The following is a 23,168-nucleotide window of genomic DNA, read 5'->3' on the forward strand; positions in this document are numbered from 1 at the left end:
CCTGTCATCAGAACCCATGACTTCATTGTGTTTTCAGGGCAGCAGAAAACAAGCCTGCTCCCTCTTCCTTAGGGCATCCTTTCACATGTATATACATGACTCTCATGTATCCTCTCAATCTACAGGCTGCTCGATCCAAGACTCTCTACCTTTCTTCTGTGCAGCTGAATATTTTGTGTGCACCATTTCCAATGGCATCAGAAGGCCAGAAGGAGGAGAAAGAGAATCCCGCTGAGCTGGTGATTTCTCCTTTCCAATGGGGGACGGTCCTATCTGCAGTTAAAGATCAGATTCCCTCCATGGACTCGGACACATGTGCAGTAAGTCCTGTTCTCTCTTATCTGTTGCTACTATTTTTATGATTAGTCAGAGTCACAAAATAGCTGTGCAGCCTGCAGATGTGCTGGAACCCCGTCATCACAGCTGATTTATGGCCATTTCCATTGTCCCCAAGCAGCATGGCTTTTGGCAGCAGAGTCACTAAAGAGGTGCAAATTAGGCCCCTAAATAATCCAAATTATTTGCTTTGAACTGGATGATATAAGTCTACACTGCCATATAATCCAGTTCAAAGCAGATAATCTGGGTTTTATATGGCAGAGTAGAAGGAGCCAGAATTTTGCCAGACTCATAAAAGGAGTTTTCATCTTATATACAGCCAGAATAATTAGGTTTATATCTAAGGCCCCTTCTACATGGCGATATAAAATCCAGATTGTCTGTTTTGAACTGGATTACATGGCAGTGTAGACTCATATAATGTGGAATATCTGATTTGATGATCTGGATTATATGGCAGTATAGAAGCGGCCTAAGACTGCGTAAGCAATCTCAATTATATAGGTTGCTTTTCCCAACAATTCTTTGTCTCCCATTGATAGTCAGATGGTGATGAAGATGAGGAGCTTTTCATCTTCCAGCGAGATCAAGCCAACCTGATTCCTGACTTGTCGGAGGAACTTGAAGACCTTCCCTTGGAAGAAGCAGACTTGCAGGTCATTGATTCCACCTAGCCATTGGTTTTGGCTTCCACGGTGTCACATCTTCATTGGGTCCATAGAGGAAAAGTTGAAAGATAGGGGGAAGTGGAATAGATACATCCCAAAGGAGTGATACCTCTCCATTTTGCATATTGATCTTTCTGATTTGGGAAGCGTTGAGAGTTAACGTTAACTTTGAATCTGTTTTTGATGGGTTTTAACTTAATTTTTCAGTGCTGTTTGTGTTTAATTCTGCTTTAATGTTTGTATATTTTAAATTGTATACTAATGCTTTTATGTCAAACTGCTTTGAGTTCCCTTTGGAGGGATAAAGGGGGGGGGGTATAAATAAATATAGTAGTAGTAATAATAATAATTTTATTACGATCAACAGATCAGATAAAAACAAACACGCAAACAAAATAATAATAATAATAATAATACAAAATCCAGCATATATATCTCATTTGCTGACTGTGTTTTGTGTCAGTAAAATAATAATAATAATAATAATAATAATAATAATAATAATGTGGGTTATAGACTGTATGTGTATGTGTCAAGCATGATCATCAAGCGTTTTGATATGGCCGATAAAATGTACTACTGCTGCTACTGCTACTGCTACTGCTACTACTACTACTACTACTGCTAATAATAATAATAATAATTGCTTAGCCTCTATTTCCACTCCACTTCTGAGTTTGTTCAGGGAATTCCAAGCTGCCCATTCTGGGTTTGCCCCTGGAGAAAGACCCTTGTGGGGGCCATCCAGTTGAGATTTCCTGACCAGAGGGATACTCTTGCTGTTGCAGGAAGAACATTAAGAGGAGTAGTGGTTCTCATGAAGCTTTTCCTTGATTTAGGTCTACTGGGACAAGACTGATAGCCATATAATTGGTTGCTTTCACAGTGTTCAGCTTTATTTCTCTTGCAATTGGCAGCAACTTCCTGTCACAAATTGGGGGGGGGGGCAATGGCAGCTAGCTTGTAGAATCTATCAACAGGTGTAAGTTTAAGACATCCTGTGATTATTCTACATGTTTCATTTACTACTGTATTCACCTGCTTCGTGTGGGCAGGCATATTTAGCAGTTGAGTAGGACAAGGACAAGGCTGATGTTCTTATTAATTTTGGGTCTGCATCCCATGCGCTACCAGTAAGTTTCCGCAGGATGTTATTGCGTGCAGCTACTTTCTGCTTGGTGTTAGCACAGTGGTTCCTAAATGTTAGTGTTTGATCTAAGGTGAAGCTGAGATATTTAGGGTGGGAACGGTATTCAGTGCTGGGATTTGCAGTTTATAGATAGCTCTTGGTGGAGGGCTCTCGATCCTCAGCAAACTATGAACTCCAGAATTCCACAGGATGTTGGCACAGTTGCTAATGTGGAATGATAGCACTATAAATATGTACTTGCAATCGGTTTCTCTAATTTTGAAAACTCATGATTAAGACATTTTTGGTGACTCAAAGATTACTGTGATTGTTTTTGTTTTGTTTTGTTTTGTTTTGTTTTTTTTTTTGCACTTTTAGAAGACTTTTGCATTCATGAGGCATCCAATAGAGATCCAGGATGAAGACCAGGAGAGTCCAGCTTCTCAGAAAGAGGGGGGTACCTCTCGGTCTGTGCCAACGGGCAGCAATTACTTTGGATTTTTTAATGAAGAAAAGCCACGCCAGCAAGTCAGGGATGTTTCAGAATTCCCTACAAATAAACCAGAGTCTGGAAAGGATGCTCAGAAAGATATAGATACCCTGAGTCCACCATCTGACCCATTGCCATCTATGGAAACGGCACCTCCCTTTGTGATATTAAACAGCGACATAAAAGAACGAAGGAAACTAATAGAAACAAAAATACTCTCCAAGGCAGCATTGGGATGCCTGACAAAAGATGTAGGTCATTCACAACCAAGAAACAATAACAATAATTTTCTTTCTTACTTGTTTTTATTCTTAATCATTTCCAAAGGGTATGATAGGGAAACGGGGAAGGGCAGGAGTGTTGGTATTAATGTCAGTAATAATAACAACACTTTATTTATATTCCGCTCTATTTCCCCAAAGGGACTCAGAGTGGATTACAACATACACAGATAGGCAAACATTCAATGCCTTTAATACAGTGGAATAAGAATGACATACAAATACACAGAACAAAGGTAAAGGCTTCCCTTTTCATCTCCAGCTTTCTGAAGGCAATGCTCAACTCTGGCCATGGGGAGGTGCTCTTGTTCCATTTCCAAGCTGAGGAGCCTGTTGTCTGTAGACACCTCCTGGTCATGTTGCAGGCATGGTTGCATGGGCACCCTTATTACTTTCCAGCCAAAGACCTATTGATCTACTCACATTTACATATTTTCGGAATACTAGGTTAGCAGAAGCTAGGGCTAACAGCGGGAGTTCATGCCGACCCGCGGTTTTGAATTGCCAACCTTCAGATCAGCAGATTCAACACTTAGGCCCCTTAAGTTAGTAAATCTTAACAAATGTCTAATAAATAATTTAGAGGGAAGAAAGTGATATAGGAGGCAAGGGGAAAACATTTTATAATATTTCATTGTATTACATTCATTTCTTAGTCTCTATTACTCTACCCATCATTGCTTAAACTACTAAGGTTTTGAAACGTTGATATATCCTCTATATATAACAAGAGTATTATTGTCCTTTTCTTTTAAACCGAATAATCTTATCTTCTTAAACCGCCTTCCTGTCTGTGTTTGATTTTGTTCCATGTTTATTCTCTTCCCTTTTTTTCTCCTTAAACGTTCTTCCCGACTTTTCCTGTTATATTATTTCTTTCAACTCTTGTTTAATTTTGTTTATTGCTAAACTAACCTTTAAAATTATTAATTTAATCTGTTTATTCGTAAGTTACTATTAAGTGTACAAGATCTACCATATATCACTATCAGGGCCATAGCCAGAAAAAAAGGGGGGGGGAGTTCCAGAGTTGAGGGGCCACCACTGAGAAGGCCCTCTCCCTTGTCCTCACAAGCTGCACTTTTGACGGAGGTGGGAGTGAGAGGAGGGCCTTCCCGGAAGATCAAAGAGATTGTGCAGGTTCGTAGAAGGCAATGCAATCACGAAGGTAGGTGGGTCCCAAATTGTTTAGGGCTTTGTAGGTGATAATCTGCACCTTGAACTGGGACCGGAAACTGAATGGTAGCCAATGGAGCTCCATAAACAGAGATGATAGACCGCTCCCTGTAATTCACTCCAGTTAGCAATCTGGCTGCCGATTGTTGGACCAATTGAAGTTTCCGAGCCACCTTCAAGAGCAGCCCCATGTAGAGTGCATTGCAATAGTCCAATCTAGAGGTAACTAAGGTGTGGACCACCGTGGCCAATATGTCTCATGTGAGGGTTTAGTCCATAATGTTTAGATATATATATATATAAAGCAATGGCCATGTTTTAAATGAGCAAGTTTTAAAATCCCATTCTTACTCTCTTATATACCCAAACTTTGTTTATCTCTTATTAAGGATACCCCAAGTTCACCATCTGATCAGTTGCCATCTATGGAAACGGCACCTCCGTTTATGACATTAAACAGCGACCTAAAAGAACGAAGGAAAGTAACAGAAACAAAAATACTCTCCAAGGCAGCGTCTGGACGCCTGACAGGAGATGTAGGCCATTCACAATCAAGAAATAATAACAATAATTTTGAAAAAATTGCAAAGGCGGAAAGAGAGCTGGGAGTAATTTCAGCTGAACACCCTAGAGAATTGACTCTGTTTGCCTTCGAGGTATGCATGCTCACATTGTTCTCTTTTTCTTCTCCAAAACAGCCTCTCTGTGCTCTCTTTTCTTTGTAGTCAGTGGCTGAGGACAGGCAGATCTTTTGCCATCAGCAGAGACAAAGGTCCAAATATGTAGAATATTAACAGATCTTTTGAGGTTGTTCAGACCGATGAAGGTTGAAGACCAGACATTGATGGAGGAATGGCAGAGTTCTTGTGTTGTCGAAGGCTTTCATGGCTGGAATCACTAGGTTGCTGTGAGTTTTTGGGCTGTATGGCCATATTCCAGAAGCATTCCCTCCTGATGTTTCGCCTGCATCTGTGGCTAATGGCATCTTCAGAGGTCTATTGGAGGTGAGGCAACTGGAGTGTATATATATCTGTGGAATGATGTCCAGGGTGGGAGGAAAAAACCGTGTCTGTTTGAAGCAAGTGTGGATGTTGCAATTAGCCAACTTGATTAGCCTTGAGTAGTCATTAAGCTACAAAGTCAACCAGTGAGGATATTTGCATAGAGATAGTCTGGCTGTTGTTTGCCTGGAAGCATCCTTTGTTTAACTGGCACTTGACTGTTGTCTGGAATTCCCCTGTTTCTGAGTGGTGTTCTTTATTTACTGTCTAGACTGGTGTTTTTTTAATACTGCTAACCAGATTTTGTTGATTTTCATGGTTTCCTCCTTTCTGTTGAAATTGCCCACATGCTTCTTGTGGAGTTCAGTGTCCTCTCTGTGTTGTCTGACATTGTGGTTATTGTCAGAGTGGTCCAGCATTTCTGGGTTTTCAAATAATATTTCGTGTCCAGGTTGGTTCATCAGGTGCTCTGCTATGGCCAACTTTTCTGGTTGAATTAGTCTGCAGTGCCTTTCATGTTCTTTGATTCGTGTCTGGGCAATACTGCTGCATTTGATGGTCCCTATGTAGACTTGTCCAGAGCTGCATGGTATACGGAAGACTCCTGCAGTGATGAGAGGATCCCTTTTGTCCTTTGATGAATGTAACATTAATTGGATTTTCTTGGTGTGTCTGTAGATTGTTTGTAGACTGTGTTTCTTCATAAGCTTCCCTATGCGGCCAGTGAAACATTTTTCCTCTGGGTGGATCTTTGTCTTTCCTCTCGTGGCTTCTTCTTGGTCTTGCAGCTTTTCTGATGCCTGTCCTAGAATACAGTTTAGATAGTTCACCTTGAAGGAGGTGGATTCTCAGATCCTGTTTGCAAACAGATAAAGGTTGGAGTTTAGACATTGATGGAGCAATGGCAGAGCTATTGTTGCTGAGATGGCCATGCTCATCCGGCAGCTGCCTCTTTACCAATGACAGTTTTAAAGCTTTTTGAGGGGCTTTGATCAGCAACGGCAGCAGGAGCAGGTGCTGCTCACCACAGGCAAGAATGGCTCCGACACATTGGCTGCCTTCTTGCCACACAAACTCCCCCGGATTCCAGATGACAGACAAACCCAGAACCAGAGAACGTGAAATGGTTTTTAAATGAAACACTAGCAAATAAATCTTATTTTCCAAAAACCCAGAGGAAATACAGAGGTGCAAAACTCTATAAGGGGAAGATTCAAGACACACAGAAGGAAGAAATAATAATATTATTTTACCAAGAGACAGACTAGGCAGGACAACCATGCATTGGACAGGAGCGCACAACTTTGGAGGGTCTGAGCACAGTTTCCCGTTATTATTCCTGAACCTCCCTGAGGCAACACCATGGCCCCTTCTACACTGCCATATATAGCAGATTATCAAAGCAGATCATCCATATTATCTGGATTCGGATGGCCCCCACTTTATTTTGTAAAGAATTGGAGAAGTCCCATTTCATTTTGTAATCCATTTCATTAAGATTTAGTCCATTAGCAGCAATGGGAAAAAATGTGGCTCATTTGTCTTTTATGGCTAACAGGATGAAACTTGTCACACTTGTAGGGCAACATTTACGATTTTAAGCCTGCCAAGTTTCAAAACTTTTTGGTCATCCCCTGAATTTTAGGAATCCCTTGAATTTCTGCACAACGAGGCAACATAAGCAGCGCATCAATCCTGCAGTTTCAGAAAGATTTAATTCATCTACTGATTCTTAGGGATTTTTTAAAAGTTGAAAGATGTCTCTGAAGCACACTTTTTTTCCTCTTACATAAAGAAACACAGAAGCTGAGGGGAGGAGACCAGCTTTGCAGAATGCCATGTGATTGGCTGACAAGGAAAAAAAGTAGCATGGAGCTGCATATGTCTTTAATATAATTCCATTCAAACCATACATCATTATTTCATGACACGTTTACATTCCAGAAAGGTCCGGTCCATTGCCAACAATGGGGGAACATGAGAGGCTCCTCTTTCCGTCATTTTTATGGCTATCGGAGCCAAAACAGTCACAAGTGGAGGACACATTTACGACTGCAGCCCCCCAAATTTCAGGACATTTGGATCATCCACTGATTTTTTAGGAAATTCTTGAAGTTTCTACAAATAAATTGTCTTTAAAAAAAACCCAGAAGTATTTCCTGTTAGTCAGCTCACCAAACAAGGGGAAAAAGAGGATGGGGTGATATATTCCACATATGAGGCGGGCATTTCACAGGGTTTTTGATAACATCAAAACACAGTCTCTCTTTTTTTTTTTAAATGTGGTGTACTTACTATTTGCCTCTGAGCTAAAAAGGCTCCCAGGACCTTTTAAAATCATTAATTTGACAGTTCCCTGCCTTCAGGCTTATAATCTAAATAAGACACAGAACAAATGATGGGGAGGAGCGGGTTAGGTTTGGTAGATACAGTGGGCCTTAAGAGCGTCCCAACTTAGGAGCATTTTGCAATAAGAGCCATTGCTCGGTCCAGGTTTTGCTTTGACATAAGAACAGCTTTTAAAGTTAAGAGGGAGCACCAGTGCAAGAGTGCAGGGCTTTAGGGCTTCAAGGGAGCCGCCTCTGACCTTGTGCCTCATGATCTTTTTCACTTTGGGAGAGAGATTGCTGTCCGCTTTGCTCTGGTCCACTTTGAGGAACTTTGGGTTAGTTGGTTTTGTGTGGTTTTTATTCCTGGTATATTTGGCTTCTTGAAGAGAGAGAGGGAAGGAGACAGGAAGGAGACGAAAAGGAGGACAGGATGATGAAGAAAGGAGGCACCTACCTCTCCCTCGATGTTTTGGGCTTCCTTAACACAACTTTGTGCCTCTACCATTTAAAAGCAGATCTTTCTGTTTTTATTATTCCATGTAAATGTGCATTTGTACATTATTGGTTATTCGTAAAGCACATTTTCAAACACACACACGCATGCACGCACACACACACAGAGGGTGGTTTTGGGGGCCCAAATGGAATAATAGCGTTTCAATGCATTTCAATGGAGAAATTTGCTTTGAGATAAGACTTTTGAGTTAGGAGCTCAGTCACAGAGCAAATCAAACCCTTAACTCAAGGTATCACTGTCCATTTCCCTCTCCTTCTCCCTCTGAGGCCACAGCAGTAGTAGCTGAAATAGAGCTTAATCTGCTGCTGCGTCTAATAATAATAATAATAATAATAATAATAATAATAATAATAAAAAGTTTATTTATATCCTGACCTCTCTTCTCAGGGGACTTAGGATGGCTTACAACATAAATAGTACAATAAAGTGCAATACAGTGAAATATATAAAATGGAATATACAATTAATAACACATCCAGATGATACAAAACACAAGCCATGGTGGAGCTGTGTCTGCCTCTTCGGCCCCTTTTACGCTGCCATATCATACAGATTTATCAAAGCAAATAATCTACATTTGCTTTGAACTGGATTATATGAGCCTGCACTGCCATATAATCCAGCTCAAAGCAGATAATCTGGATTTTATATGGCCGTGTCAAAAGTCCCTGTTGCCCGATGGAAGAAGAGGGGGCAATTCCACTCTGGGAAATTTAGCAGAAGTTCCCGGATTAGTGCATTTGCGGCTGGAGTGCAATTTGAATTTGCAAGTCTCTTTCAGACCTTGCAAACTTAGTCTCTGAAGTCTTTCTGTGATTTCCAGAGAATGTTTGGCAGCAGGAGCCAACTGTGTTTCACCACACACAACCATAGCAGTTGCATAATTTAAGCATATTTGTTCTACCCTTTGGAGAATGTAGTCTCATGGTGTTGAATGCAGTTTCTATTGTCCTGCCTTCTTCATCTCTTGTACTACTTTCTTGCAGGGTGCAGTAGGGGAGATACCGTTTGCTTGCTCCAGTAGATTGTTGCAGTCTTTGCCAAGCCACAATGATCTCTCATCTAATGTTACAAATTAAATGGGAATATCTGATGGGTGTCACAAGCATAACTTGGCCATGCGAAAGCCAGCGCTCATCAGAGTTTTCTCCGCTCCTTTGAGGTTTTATCAGCCAGGAAGCAGTGCAGAGAGCCCCCCCCCCCCCTTTGAGATGGTGCAACAAACAAAGGAGATTATCACAATGGAAACTGCATTAGCTTTCAAGTGCTGACAGTTTTGGATTGGAATGAAAAGACTGAATTCATACGTTTGTTGTAATTCCGATGCTGTGTAGCTGTAATTGGTAGTTCGCGTCTTCTTAAGAATTATAAAACCTTTTCTTGAGTGCCCTGAAACTGTCAGTTTGAGACACAGATCCAGGCTGTAATATGAAAAACATAAAAACATGATTAGAACAGTTCACATTATGAGAACTGTCAAATCAAGGGGTTTTTGTTGTTGTTGTTGGGAGGATAACCTTCCTGGACCTCCGTTGTGGAGATGACAAGATAATTCCCCCCACCATGGGGTGTCTGTCTGTTTGTTAAAAACATTAAAGAGATGTCTGATTAAGAGATGTGGTTCTCAAGACATTTAGTGGAGAACATGGGTGAAGTTAATCATAAAATTATAGCTTGAGAACAGAGCCATGATAAATTATGATAAATCATAATTCTTAACTGTTGCTCTGCCAATCTTTCCATCATATAAATGAGCGCATAGAGAAAATGGGGAACAAAGGCAAATGGATTGAAGCAATGGATTGTTGTACGTTTTTTGGGCTATATGGCCATGTTCTAGAAGCATTCTCTCCTGACGTTTCACCTGCAAAAAGGCAACAAAGGCAAACGGAATGAAGCAGTAGTTTTTCTGTACAGCAGTAACCTGGTGAAGTATGGGAAGTTCTACCCAGGAATTAAATCAGAGTTAGGAAGTGGATTAAAAGAAGCCGGTTTTGCTGTGGAGCACCTACACAATCACCCCAGGAACCGTTTCAAGGCTGGGACGATGGCCACAGTATCTGCCGAATGCAGATGGAAACAAACCCAGTCTGACAAGATGCATTGATGTGCATATTCATGTCCATTTGGGATCAGCACTAGTGAGGACAGAGGGACAAACAGTGAGAATTCCCATGGGAAGGATGGAATTTCCTTTCTTGGGAGTCATTGTATACCTCCCAGCCAACTCTGTTTGGTTTTTTCCCCCTAAGGTGCTTCATAACTCGTGGTGTCCTAACAAGCGCTCCACATTTTTTGTTCTTGGATTCGAGCCTTGCATAGGACTTCCTTTGATCAGGTGCAGCTAATTTTTTTACTCATTCCAGACTTTCTGGTGAGTTTTCTTTAACATGTTTGTGGCTTAATGTGCACTGCAGCATGCCTAAGGGGTGTTAGTTTTGTGGACATGCTCCGCCCTTGAGCTGGCTTCAAACTGGACTATAGTGCCTGTGTAGAACCACTCTATAATACAGAAGAATGTTACACATTGTTTAACAGACCAATGCCTTTGACAACACATAGATGCTTTATAACCCCCTCTCAGCCAAAAAAAAGAAAAAAGAAAAAAAAGAGGAAACTAACAGACTTTGGGTGAAATCACATATTACATTGAGCTTATCCTGAGTAGCACACCTGATCAGGTAGGGAATGAAATGAAGCAGGAGTGACTGGTTAGCTGGGGAAAAGGCGAGGAAATGTGGTATGTTAGGGCCATCAAAATGGAGATGGGGGAGGGTAAGTCTGAGTTCTGGTGTGTTTTCTTGGTTAAAGGAAGTTCTTAGTTTAAACCAGAAACTGGGATTTCCCATTACATGTTAATGTTGCTAAGCTCTAATAAGAATTGACTGCTTCATCAATATGCCTCTGGACAAATACTAGTTGCAAGGAAGGTACTGTTGTGTTTGTATCCCAGAGATTACAGGTTGTTGGTTTCTTAGAAGCTTCTCATTGATCACTGCAGGAAACGGGATCCAATATGGACATTCTTGGGTTCATAACGTTTTACTATTGCGCCAATCACTGTTGTGATTGATGAATCACAAGCTGTTTTTGTTTCAGGAGATAGAGAAATGGGACCTAGACAAAGTTCTGCAGGACCTAGAGAAGCAAAGTGATAAAACAAGTTGGAAAGGAGAACCTGCTTTTCCTTCAGTGTACTGTGGTAAGTTAGGAAGCATAATGTGCATTTTCTGGATCCTGAAACAATGCAGAGGAATTACGAGGACACAGGCTGCATTTCAGAACACAGAAAGATGGAAAGCTATCAAATGAGCCATTAGTGTGGAGCTGGAGTTTTACAAGGACTTTTAGCTTTCTCTGTTTGTGCTTCATCAAATGACAAATACCCTGATTCTACAGCATTGGATCATGACAGTTAAAGAGGTGTGGCACTGTATTAATTCTACAGTGTAGATGCCCCCAATCTGAACATTGATGGGGATAGGTGGGTAAATGCAAAAACATTGCTTGTGACTTGACGCGTGTGTTGGCAAACACCATTAGGAGATGTAATTCAACACATGTGAAGAAGACCAGTTGTAGTTACCTTACAGCGAACGTATCAAACCTGTGGCTCTCCAGTTGTTTGGCCTCCATTGTCGTGAGATGGGTTCAGTTTGTGAAACGATATATAGATTATAGTTTCCAAATCATGACCTCACTGAACCACTGTGCTCTGGATAGTGTCCCAGAAGCAAGCAAAATATAGCAGAGTCACTTCACAGCAAAAACATGCTTCAGCCCATCTTTCAGCAGAATCCAACTGCAAGCAAGGATCTGACCTTATCTACACACTGTTTAGTAAACTTACAGATTCAGGTTTTCACCTAAAGTATCTGGAGGTTTTAATCTTCACTGTTACAATATATACAAATGTACAAACAGGATTTGCAGAGCTCTCTTTGAGACATGTCCTTACAAACAGTAAGATTCTTAGAGTCACATACAGAATAGAGATACATGGATTCTTTCAACCTCCTTATATAGCCACCTATCAATATTCCACATGTTCATCAAACAGTATATTTATATTATTAGAAATGCTGTGCCATTTCTGTCTAACATCCATCTCTCCGAAGCCCCTATTGCTAGCTTGTCCAGTGGCCAGGAATTCTGGGAGCCCAAGTCCAAAACATCTGGAGGACCATGCATTTAACACCACTTCCCTACTTCTGTTGGTTCTGTTATAACTGGAGAAATGTCTTTCATCAGCCAGACTTAAGTGGTTATCTTCTCTCTCTCGTCTTACCAGATAACACCAGGGCTGCATCAGAAGCCAAGCTCATGGGAAAGCTAGAAGAGTTGTCCCTAGAGCAATCGAGAATGTTTTTTGCACACCGCAGAAAATGCCTGGCCAAACTCCCACACTTTAGTGAGTGCCAGGGGGACGGGAGGTAGGTCAATCAGAGTTGGCTTTTACGTGCATCAGATATTGATGTTTCCAATCGCCTAAGATACATTGATACCCTAGAGCAGGCATGGGCAAACTTGGGTCCTCCAGTGTTTTGGACTTCAGCTCCCACAATTCCTAACAGCTGGTAGTCTGTTAGGAATTATGGGAGTTGAAGTCCAAAACACCTGTAAGGACCAAGTTTGCCCATGCCTGTCCTAGAATCAGTGCTTTCCCACTCAGTGTAGTGATTAGATGTGTTAGATTTCAGTCCTGTTCAAGCTTCCTAGATCTTCCTAAGCTATTCCCTGTGTCAGCTCATCCTAATAAAACAGGAGGAGAGGAAACCATGTCGATTGCATTGAAGCCCTTGTAGGAAAGATGGGGTGTAAATAGGAAGAGTTTAAACAATAACCATGACCCAGTGGGAATGTACACCTCATCCGTTGTTTTTGAAACAATCCAATTTCTTTATTCAACTCATGAGATATTAAATAGTAGAGGTGTGCAAAGCGGCTGAAATTCAATTAGTAATTCGTTTCAGAGATTCGGATGGCCCCCGCTTTATTTTGTAAAGAATTGGAGGGGTCCCGTTTCATTTCGTAGTCCGAATCTCAGAAGCTTCGTAATCATTTTGTTAAGATTTAGTCCATTAGCAGCAATTGGGAAAATTGAGGCTTATTTGTCTTTTATGGCTAACAGGATGAAACTTGTCACACTTGTAGGGCAACATTTACAATTTTAAGCCTGCCAAGTTTCAAAACTTTTTGGTCATCCACTGAATTTTAGGAATCCCTTGAATTTCTGCACAATGGGGCAACATAAGCAGGGCATCAATCCTGCAGTTTCAGAAAGATTTAGTTCGTCTACTGATTTTTAGGGATTTTTAAAAAAGTTTAAAGATGTGTCTGAAGCACACTTTCTTTTCTCTTACATAAAGAAACACAGAAGCTGAGGGAAGGAGACCAGCTTTGCAGAACGCCATGTGATTGGCTGACAAGGAAAAAAGTAGCATGGAGCTGCCATTGTCAATCACATCAGCCCCCTTCCACCTCAAACAATTACACAGTATGTTACATTGACAAAAACACAGCATGAAATGCTAAAAAACCCCCAAATCTTTACTAATCTCTCTGAAACGTTTCAGAGGCTTCCGTTACAAATTCCCAAATTATGAAATGGACCTCCAAAGCTTTGCACAGCTCTATTAAATAGACAATATGTAAGATGCTGAAGGAGCTATTGAGCAAAGGCCTGCAGCAGCCAATCTCCACTGTGTCACCAGGATTTGGTCCTTGGGCAATGCACACTCCTCTACCCAATTCTGTGCTTTCAAAAAAAGAAAAGAAAAGGAAGACCCTTTGGAAGTCCTTGTTTTGTAAAAACACTAAAAACCTTTTAGAAATATTGCAACTGTCAGTGGTTATTAATTGTTGGGAGGAATGCCAGCTAAGGTTTGAAGGTGGTTTAAATTAGCATTGAAGACATGGCTTTTTATTTTGCTTAATTGTTTGATTTGCTTTGTTTATTATTGTGTTATGTTTTCTATTGTATTGTATTTGAGGCTTCGGCCCGTGTAAGCCGCATCGAGTCCTTCGGGAGATGCTAGCGGGGTACAAATAAAGTTAATAATAATAATAATAATTTTATGGACAAAACATTACCAGAGAGATTTTCTTTACAAGTGTACCAGGGAAATGGTTGGAAAAGCAGGCCAAATAATAATGAAATGTACAAAGATGGCTCATGTGCTGATACTGTAATTTATATTCTCAGAAACGTTCCCATCCTGGCACCGCTGACAAACAGTCGAGGCCTGAGTTCAATGGAACTGGAATGGGCTCCAGAGCCACCCACTGTGTATATCGATTTACGGGACACAGTTTCACCAAAGCCTGAAGTGTTAACTGATGCAGAGGAAAGGTAATTATCCACACATGATATGGGGGATATTGAAGGGACAAGAAGGAAACTAAAAAAGCCATAAAACCTTCATACTCGCTGTGAACATCTGAAAACTGAAATGGAGGAGCAGCTGAACATTTTGTTCATGTTTTATTCCCAATCTTGATTACCAACAAACTGAAATCGGAGGCTTCCAGTTATTGGCGGTACACATGAACTGGGACTGCCATTATTAAAAATAAGATGATGCAAATGGCTCCGTGAAGATGGCCCTAAAGCCAGTGTTTAGAGCTGCCAGTTGAAAGAGATAAAAACAAATAGCAGGAATGATGTCTAGGGTCTTTCCCTTGACAGCCCCTGCGCTTGGAATCTATCTAAGCCCAGAACTTGGAAATGTATATCTTTTGGACACTATTACTACTATATACATATCTTTATCTATATCTCTACACACACTTTATTTATATTCTGCTCTATCTCCCTGAGAGGACTCAGAATGGATTACATTCAATGCCGTTATACAATTAACAACAAAGACAGACATTACACAGACAGAGGCAAGGCTTCACTCTTTTTTCATCTCCAGCATCTGGAGGCTGTGCTCGGCTCGGTCACAGAGAGGTGCTGTTGTTCCATTTTTCTATGCTGAAAAGTCTGTTGTCCATGACGCCTTCCTGATCGAATATTCAGCATGTGTTCAGGGACACCTTTTACCTCCCTTCCAAAGCAGTACCTATTTATCTACTCACATTGCTGTTTTTTAACTGCTAGGTAAGCAAAAGCTAGGGCTGACAGTGGGAGCTCACTCCGACCCGTGGCTTGAACTGCTGACCTTCCAGTTGACAGGATTTTCTGTGGCTGGTGGTTTAACCCAGTGTGCTAACCACAGCCCCATTTTTTCCCTCCATAAGGAGACTCAAAGCAACTAACATTAAAAGCATTCCAGTTTAAAATATACAAATATTAAAACAAACATTTTTAGTATTTTAAAAATTAAGATTTAATCCATAAAAACATAATACAGAATCTCCCAACCTGCTGGTAAGTCTAGGGGAGTTGCAATCCTCAGAAATGACGTTAATATTTTCAGGCTGTGGATCAATAGCGTTTCTTGCTTTAATTGAGAAAGTTTTAGCTACTTTATCTATTGAATCATATTAATTGGAAGAATCGAGGTAGGCTGGTGTTTGTCCACACATTTCAGTCCTAAAGCAAAAATATAACCTCAGCCTACTGCCAAGAGCTGAATTAACTACTTGCAACTTTTATATCTTGCCTTTCTTTGAAAGTGAGGATAGAGATGGGTCAGACTGAGCGAGAAAAAAGCTGAGCAGATTTCGTTTTTGTTTGTTTTTGCTTTTAAACCCTTCACTTTTGAAGTAAGAACAAAATATTTCTGAATACCTGGGTAAAGGATGGGAAACAGCCCACAAAATTGCACGACAGGAAAAATATTATTCGTCTCTTCAAAAACAAAGCAGGACGTGTAGCAGCAAAAGCCTTTCTTTCGGACATACCTGGAAGCGCCATGAGAGGTCTTCCTATAGACACCCCATGTTGTCAAATTAACTAAAGCCCATAGCTTTAGTGAATATGACACTAACAAATTAACACAGAGCCATATCATGCGCATTACGTAACTGAGTCTGATCTTAAATTTGCAATCAGTCTCCTCTTTACCTGAAATATATAGGCTGCAAAATGAGATACTTGCAAGAGTAAGTCAGCAGCGATTCTGCCACCTTTTATACAGCCAAGCCATTCTGACAAGGAAACTCAAGGGAGCTGATTATTTGTTTTCTTCTTGTGGTTGAAGGATTCCCAGCATCAGAGCAGCAAAGGGAGCTAAAACGGGCAGAAGGATGATATTAATCAGGAATTAAAAGGAGAAGTAACGTAATTATGTTAACTCCATCAGAAACAATAAGGATCAAGAAATCCCTTGCACGCTTGCATAGAATTCTTCAGGGAGAGAAATACTGTAAGGCAGATCTAATTGTCTAAAGTCTTCTTTCTGAGTGAAGCAACAAGATATTCCGCTGGGGAACTTGTGATATCAAATTGTATGCCCTGTTGGGCAGTAACATGTTTGGATCATGCATAATCAATACCAGAGGTGCTTGCAGTTCAAATGAAACTTTAAATGAGGGGTGGAGAAAGTGTAGCATGTGGGTTGCATGTAACACTAAGGTGATTTTGAGACCCCAAAAACTGCCATATAAGCCATATAATCCAGATTATCAATAATAATAATAATAATAATAATAATAATAAAACTTTATTTATATTCAACTCTGTCTCCCCAAGGGGATTCAGGGTGGATTACAGAATACATATACAGCAAACATTCAATGCTGTTATACAATTAACAAGGACAGACAATACATAAACAGAGGTAAAGGCTTCTTCCCATCTTTTCCATTTTTGGCATCTGGAGGCTGTGCTCAACTACAGCCATGGGGGGGGGGGGGGGCGGTGTTGCTCCATCTTCCATGCCAAGGAGCTTTATCATCCTTAGACGTCCTTCCAATCAAATCTCTGGCATGTTCTTTATGAGCCTTCCCCGCTTAAAGTGGTACCTATTTATCTACTCACATTTCTGTTTTCGATCTGCTAGGTAGGCAGGGAGCTGAGGCTGATGGCAAGTGCTCACCCTGACCTGGGTTTGAAGTTCCAACCTTTCAATTGGCAGGCTTTTCTGCCGCTCAGCAGTTCAGCCTGCTGTGCTTAGCCCAACTATGAGCCACGCCCACCAATGGAATTGCACCACTGGGAACTTCTCTGGTATTTAAGTTCCCCATCTTCATCTAGACTAGAGAGCAATGAGATTTCTTGTTTGTTTTGCAGCTTCAGCAGCAGTTCTACAGATGATGATGATGATGAGGACACAGATTTGGCAGGCCAAGAGAAAGTGGAAGGCAAAGAGTGTCTCCAGCCATCACGGTACTATGACAAGAAATGCGTATTTTTCCCACATACAGACATGACAGCAATCTCAAGGAAGACTTTTATTTTATTTCTTGTCAAAAGCATTACATAAGTAAATAAGTATAAAACTGACAAAATAAAGGGAGCACAAGCAGCTAAATAATTTTAGACTGAAAACGGGCAACAGCAACTGCATTGTCTGTAGCTTTAATCAGTTCATCCTCTGTGCATGAGGCAGGGCCTCATGGGGGGCTGGGGGGGGGGGGAATGGGACATCCAGTTGGAATTTCCAGATTTTGCTGCCCAGAGGGATACTCTTGCTGTTACTGGGGGAACATTAAGAGGCGTGGTGGTTCTCATGAAGCTTTTCCTTGATTTGAGTCTACTGGGAGGAGGCTGATAGCCATGCAGTGGGTGGCTTTCACAGTGTTCAACCTTATTTCTCTCCCAGTTGGCAGTAACTTCATGTCATACATTGGGGGGTGTAGGTTTGAGACATCCTGTGATTATTTTACATGTCTCATTCAGTTCTATATTCACCTGCTTCACGTGGGCAGATTTATGCCAGACGGGGCAGACATACTCAGACATACTCAGCAGTTGAATCAGACAAGGCCAGGGCTGATGTTCTTAACAATTTTGGGTCTTCACCCCATGCACTATTAGTAAGTTTCTGTGGAATGTTATTGCATGCAGCTACTTTGTGCTTGGTGTTCACACAGTGTTTTCTAAATGTTAGCGTTCAATCTAAGGTGTTGCCAAGATATTTAGGGTGGGAACAGTGTTCAAGCTTTTGACCTTCCCAGGTAATCTTCAGTTTTCTGTTGGAAAGCACACACTTGTGTTTTGGCAGGGTTAGGCTTCAGGTGATTATCTTTACAGTAACTGGAGAGATCTTTCAGGGCATTCGGAAGTTGGTTTTCGACTGTTTCAAAGTCTTTTGCTCGTGTTGTTAGGCCAAGGTTATCAGCATATATAAAGCTCTTTGTGAGTGGTGGTTGTGGCTGATCATTAGTAATGATGTTAAACAAGGTCGGTGCAAGAATGTCACCTTGATGTAGACCATTCTTTTGCCTCCTCCATCTACTTTTCCTGCCCTGAAACTCCACATAGAAGCTGTGGTTTTCTAGGAGGGTCTGGATAGTTTTTGTAAAATCATAGTCTTGGATGATAGGGTAGACTTTATGCAGCAATTTCCTATGTTGCATTGTGTCATAGGCTGCCATAAGGTCCACATACAGACATGACATCAATCTCAGGGAAAACTAACAGATGCAGAAATCTATGAGTATCACTACATTGGCGGTCTACTGATTTTTTTTTAATGAAAACCGATAGTCTTTCCACAAATTACCTGGCTACAAACCTACATTTGTCACTAACCAAACAGCCAGAGTACGGTAGACAGCTCAAGCTGTTTGGTGAATGTTTCCAAACATGTTTGTCTTGTCTACACATTGCGTTCATAACATCATAATGCGTCATGCGGTTCTTAGATTCTTAGGAAGCTTAGCTTTGCATCCAAAACCATATTCTATACTTTTTCCACATTTGCATGAGATTATAACAGGCAGATATCCATATAGTTTCACAGCCACAGTGAAAAACCAGTATGGTTGGACAATAATATTAAAGAGGAAATTGAAAGAAAAAAATGTAAGCCGCTTTGAGTCTCCTGGTGGAGAGAAAAAGTGGGATATAAAAAAATAAAATTATTAATAATAAGTGACTGCTTATTATTAAGAAATTGTTATTTCTTTTAGCAATGATTGATGTCTATTGGCATAAATCATCTGATGTTTATTGGTGTGTTGTTCTTAATCTCATTGGATAAGTGTGATCGTTCTATATCCCCAAAGATGGTTCTGTGACTTTTTAAAGAAGTGGCAGAATAAGTTCTCTCCCCCCCCCCCCTCTCTCTCTCTTTCATTTAGCAAGAACTGCACTGGAAAAAGCTTTTTGCTGCAACAACTTCGTAACTTTCGCAGAACTGTGTCTCATTCTTCGCCGGACCAAGGAAAAAGCTCAGACCTCGTGAGCTCAGGAGGAGCAGGTCAGCCGAATGTTCGAGGAAGGTGCCACCTCAAACGAAGGGGCCTGGGTTCAATGGGCCCAGCTGATCCAAAGGCAGATATACTTGGAGACATGAAAAGTGTTCCTGAGCCCTCAAGAGAACTTGAAGGAGAAACCAAGGAAAGGTTGTATTCGAAATTGAGTCAGGATCCTTCTGCAAGCATCACTGCAGAATATCCAAGGTACAGTGGAACCTTGACTTAAGAGCATTCCAACTTAAGAGCATTCTGAGTTAAGAAGCATAAATAATAATAATAATAATAATAATAATAATAATAATATTTTATTTATAACCTGCCCTATTTCCCTGAGGGGACTCAGGGCAGTTTCCAGCAAAATAACACAATGGCAAATGTTCAGTGCCAAAAACAACAAATAACATATCAGAATAGTGGGTAAAACCATCTCAATAACAATGATAAAAATAACAAATTTAAATAAACGTAACATAACACATCACAAACATTTACAACATGATAACACTTGGCCTGGGTTTCGCTTTGACATACAAGTAACATTTTGAGTTATGAGTGAGCTGCAGAGGGCCTGCGAGTGCAAGTGTTACAGGGCTTTAGGGCTTCAAGGGAGCAGCTTCCGGGCCTCCTGCCTCCTGCTCTTGTCCGTGATGGGAGAGAGATTGCTGTCTGTTTTGCTCTTCTCAACTTTGAGGAACTTTGGATTAGTTGATTTTGTGTGGTTTGTTTTTATTCCTGGTCTGTTTGACCAGGAATAAAGAGAGAGGGAGAGCAATAGAGGGAGGGAAAGATGCTGGTATGAGGACAGGAGGAAGAAGAAAAGGAGGCTTCTGCCTCTTCAATTGGTGCTTTGGGATTCCTTTCTTGCCACAACTTTGGCTTTTACCATTTTTTGCCATTTTTTGCCATTTGGGCTGGTTTTGCCTTGATGTTACACTGACCAACACACATTTTGTTACCTCAAATGTGCTTCCTTGCCACAACTTTTTCTTCTGCCATTTTAAAGTTGATCTTTCTTTGTTTGTTGTACCATGTGAATGTGCATTTATACAATATTTGTTATTTGTAAAACACATTTTCTTATTTAAAAACATGTAACAAAAAACTATATGGGGGGAGGTTCAAGGGGCTGAGCAGATTAATAGCATTTCAATGAGGAAATTTGCTTTAAGTTAAGAGCATTTTGAGTTAAGAGCTCAATCATGAAACAATTTAAACTCTTAAGTCAAGGTACTTTATGCAGTAGTTCACAAGCTACAACTTTGTGAATGATCATCAACCAGAGCGAAGGTTCCCCAAAGCATTTCATGGTCTATTAGAGATTGAATCTGGGCTTCCTTTTGTTGAAACTTGTTACCGTTAACTTGGGATTGAGGAACCTGATACTAAGGTATAAATATAAGAATAAAAATAACAAGCAATGCCATGTGCTCAAGGGAGACAGGGAGCAAAACACTCCCCCTCTCCTTCCTTTCCATTTCTAGTCACATTGGTTCCACTCCCTCCCATTTCCAGCTTGCATAGACACTAGACACTAGGAGTTGTCATTATTTGGAAAAGAGCCCTTTAATTTAGGTCTCCCTTTCCATCTCCGGCGTCTGGAGGCGATGTACAATTTTGGCCATGGGGAGGTGCTCTTGTTTCATTTTCCATGCTGAGGAGCCTGTTGTCTGTAGACCCCTCCTGGTTGTGTTGCTGGTGTGGCTTCATGGGTGCCTTTTACCTTCCCACCGAGATGGTACCTATTGACCTACTCACATTGCTTGTTTTTGAACTGCTAGGTTGGCAGAAGCTAGGGATAACCGCAGGAGCTCACCCCGACCTGCAGCTTCAAACTGTCAACCTTTCAGTCAGCAAGTTTTTCTGAAGCTGGCAGTTTAACCCACTGTGCTATTATTATTATTATTATTATTATTATTATTATTATTATTGACACAAAATCACAGTATGTCACAGCAAACGAGATCTATATGCTGGATTTCACAAAAATCACAAGTCGAACACTTCCCAAGCGTCTAGGATTGTGTGATGTATTTTCGAATGATGCGCGCAGATCCAAGTAAGGTGGCCTTTGCAGTTGACAGATCATGATTTTGTCGATGTTTATTGTTACCAAATGCTGGGTGGAGATCTTTTGGCACGGCACCCAGTGCGCCAATGACCACTGGGACCACCTGTACTGGGTTATGTCAGAGCCTTTGCAGTTCGATTTTGAGGTCTTGATAGCAGCTGAGTTTTTCCTGTTGTTTTTCCTCAATTCGTCTGTTACCTAGTATGGCGACATCAATAATCCAGACTCCCCACCCCTCACCCCCCAATCATGATGTCTGGTGTGCTGTGTTCCAAAACTTTGTCAGTCTGGATTCGGAAGTCCCACAGTATTTTTGCATGTTCATTTTCCACGACCTTTGCAGGTTTATGATCCTACCAATTCTTTGCTGCTGGCAGGTGGTACTTGTGACATAAGTTCCAGTGAATCATTTGGGCAAGAGTTGTGTCTTTGTTTGTAGTCCGTCTGTGTGATTTTCTTGCAACAGCTGAGGATATGGTCCATATTAATAATAATAGCAATTATTATTATTATTATACTCTGTTATTATTATACTATTATTATTACTAATAATAGTGATAATAGTTATTAAATTTATAGCATCATGGAGTTGGAAGGGCCATCTAGTCCAACCCCTTATAAAATCCAGTGTTGTTATATATTTTTGTATATAATTCACTGACAAAATACATCAGGAATTTATTTGATCACTAGTGCAATCAACCTTTTTCATGAGTGGCAGGCTCAGCATGCAACTTCAATGCAACTAAAAACCAAACCAAACCAGAAATATTTCCTTATGCTTACGTTTTGTAGGGCAGAAGAAAAACAGAAAGAAGAGCAGAAGAAAGAAAGAGAAGTCCAGTAAAGGGAGGCCTCAGGGGATTTTTGAGAAATTAAAGCTTGGCATGACAGCATCGGGAAGGAGCCCATAGCAGACAATTGCCCTTGTTCTGCATTGTTAGTTGCACCAAATCGCTGAAGAACATCATCTTCCTTGGGATTTCATCCTTTGCAGAAGGACTTCATTCTGACCTTGTTGGTCCTGTGGCTGGTTTTGTTTTTTTAAGCCAAAGCTTTAAGCATGCAAATTGTAGTCAAGGAGAAATTCCTTTTTTGGATGGTAAAGCATTTACATTTTCATTTGCATCTATAGCAGTATCCAGTTACTCATTCGTTTAATGGGGATATCATCCCTCCTTTTGACCAGTACTTGATCTCCAAACATGCCTTACAGTGCTGTTTAAAATATAGCCATAAAAATAATCCAACGACCAAAATAATACAGGAAGCAAATGAAATAATACGGCATAGCAGAGCAGCAAATGCCTGCTGCATTTCGTTTGTCTTTGATGCAGGTGGATATTATCCACAATCCACCACCAAACCCACCACCAGAAAGGCCCCATCCATAGATTTGTTAAACAACCTGTTTCCAAAGGACTTGGGCAACTTGTAAAATGAAAACCATTTTCAATTCCCACAAAGCACAACCTGTCTAGCTTGGCTGAGGAATGGAGACAACCATCTCAGCAGGAACTACTTTAGAATCTGAAATCTTTCTCTCTCTCTCTCTCTCTCTCTCTGCCTGCCTTCCTTCCTTCCTTCCTTCCTTCCTTCCTTCCTTCCTTCCTTCCTTCCTCCCTCCCTTCCTCCCTTCCTCCCTTCCTCCCTTCCTCCTCCCCAGTGCCTCTTATCCTCTTATTCGTAGGCTTTTATGTCTTCCACACAATTCTCTAAGAAACTGTGTTGTACTGCAATAGGCTGGTAACAATAAATTTCCCTTCGTCGTTTTATTCTTTTTGTGTAGCGGCACATTATTTATGGCCCTCTGCCCTCGAAAATCCATCAACTATATTATTAATGTGTCTGTTTTC

The 23,168-nt window shown here is 40.8% G+C and overlaps 1 protein-coding gene across 1 annotated transcript; it reads left to right on the plus strand.

The window, feature by feature from the left end:
* Positions 1 to 123: 123 nt before the first annotated feature.
* On the plus strand, positions 124 to 23,148 carry DNAAF8 (dynein axonemal assembly factor 8). The gene is made up of 10 exons (XM_060785797.2): positions 124 to 320; positions 882 to 995; positions 2,515 to 2,877; positions 4,473 to 4,739; positions 11,031 to 11,133; positions 12,223 to 12,364; positions 14,137 to 14,283; positions 17,113 to 17,208; positions 19,128 to 19,448; positions 22,108 to 23,148. Exons 1-10 carry the CDS (start codon positions 192 to 194, stop codon positions 22,157 to 22,159), a joined length of 1,734 nt encoding a protein of 577 aa, XP_060641780.2. The 5' UTR covers positions 124 to 191; the 3' UTR covers positions 22,160 to 23,148.
* Positions 23,149 to 23,168: the final 20 nt, after the last annotated feature.

The sequence above is a fragment of the Anolis sagrei genome, chromosome X (assembly GCF_037176765.1).
Source record: "Anolis sagrei isolate rAnoSag1 chromosome X, rAnoSag1.mat, whole genome shotgun sequence".
In the NCBI taxonomy this organism is placed as follows: domain Eukaryota; kingdom Metazoa; phylum Chordata; class Lepidosauria; order Squamata; family Dactyloidae; genus Anolis; species Anolis sagrei.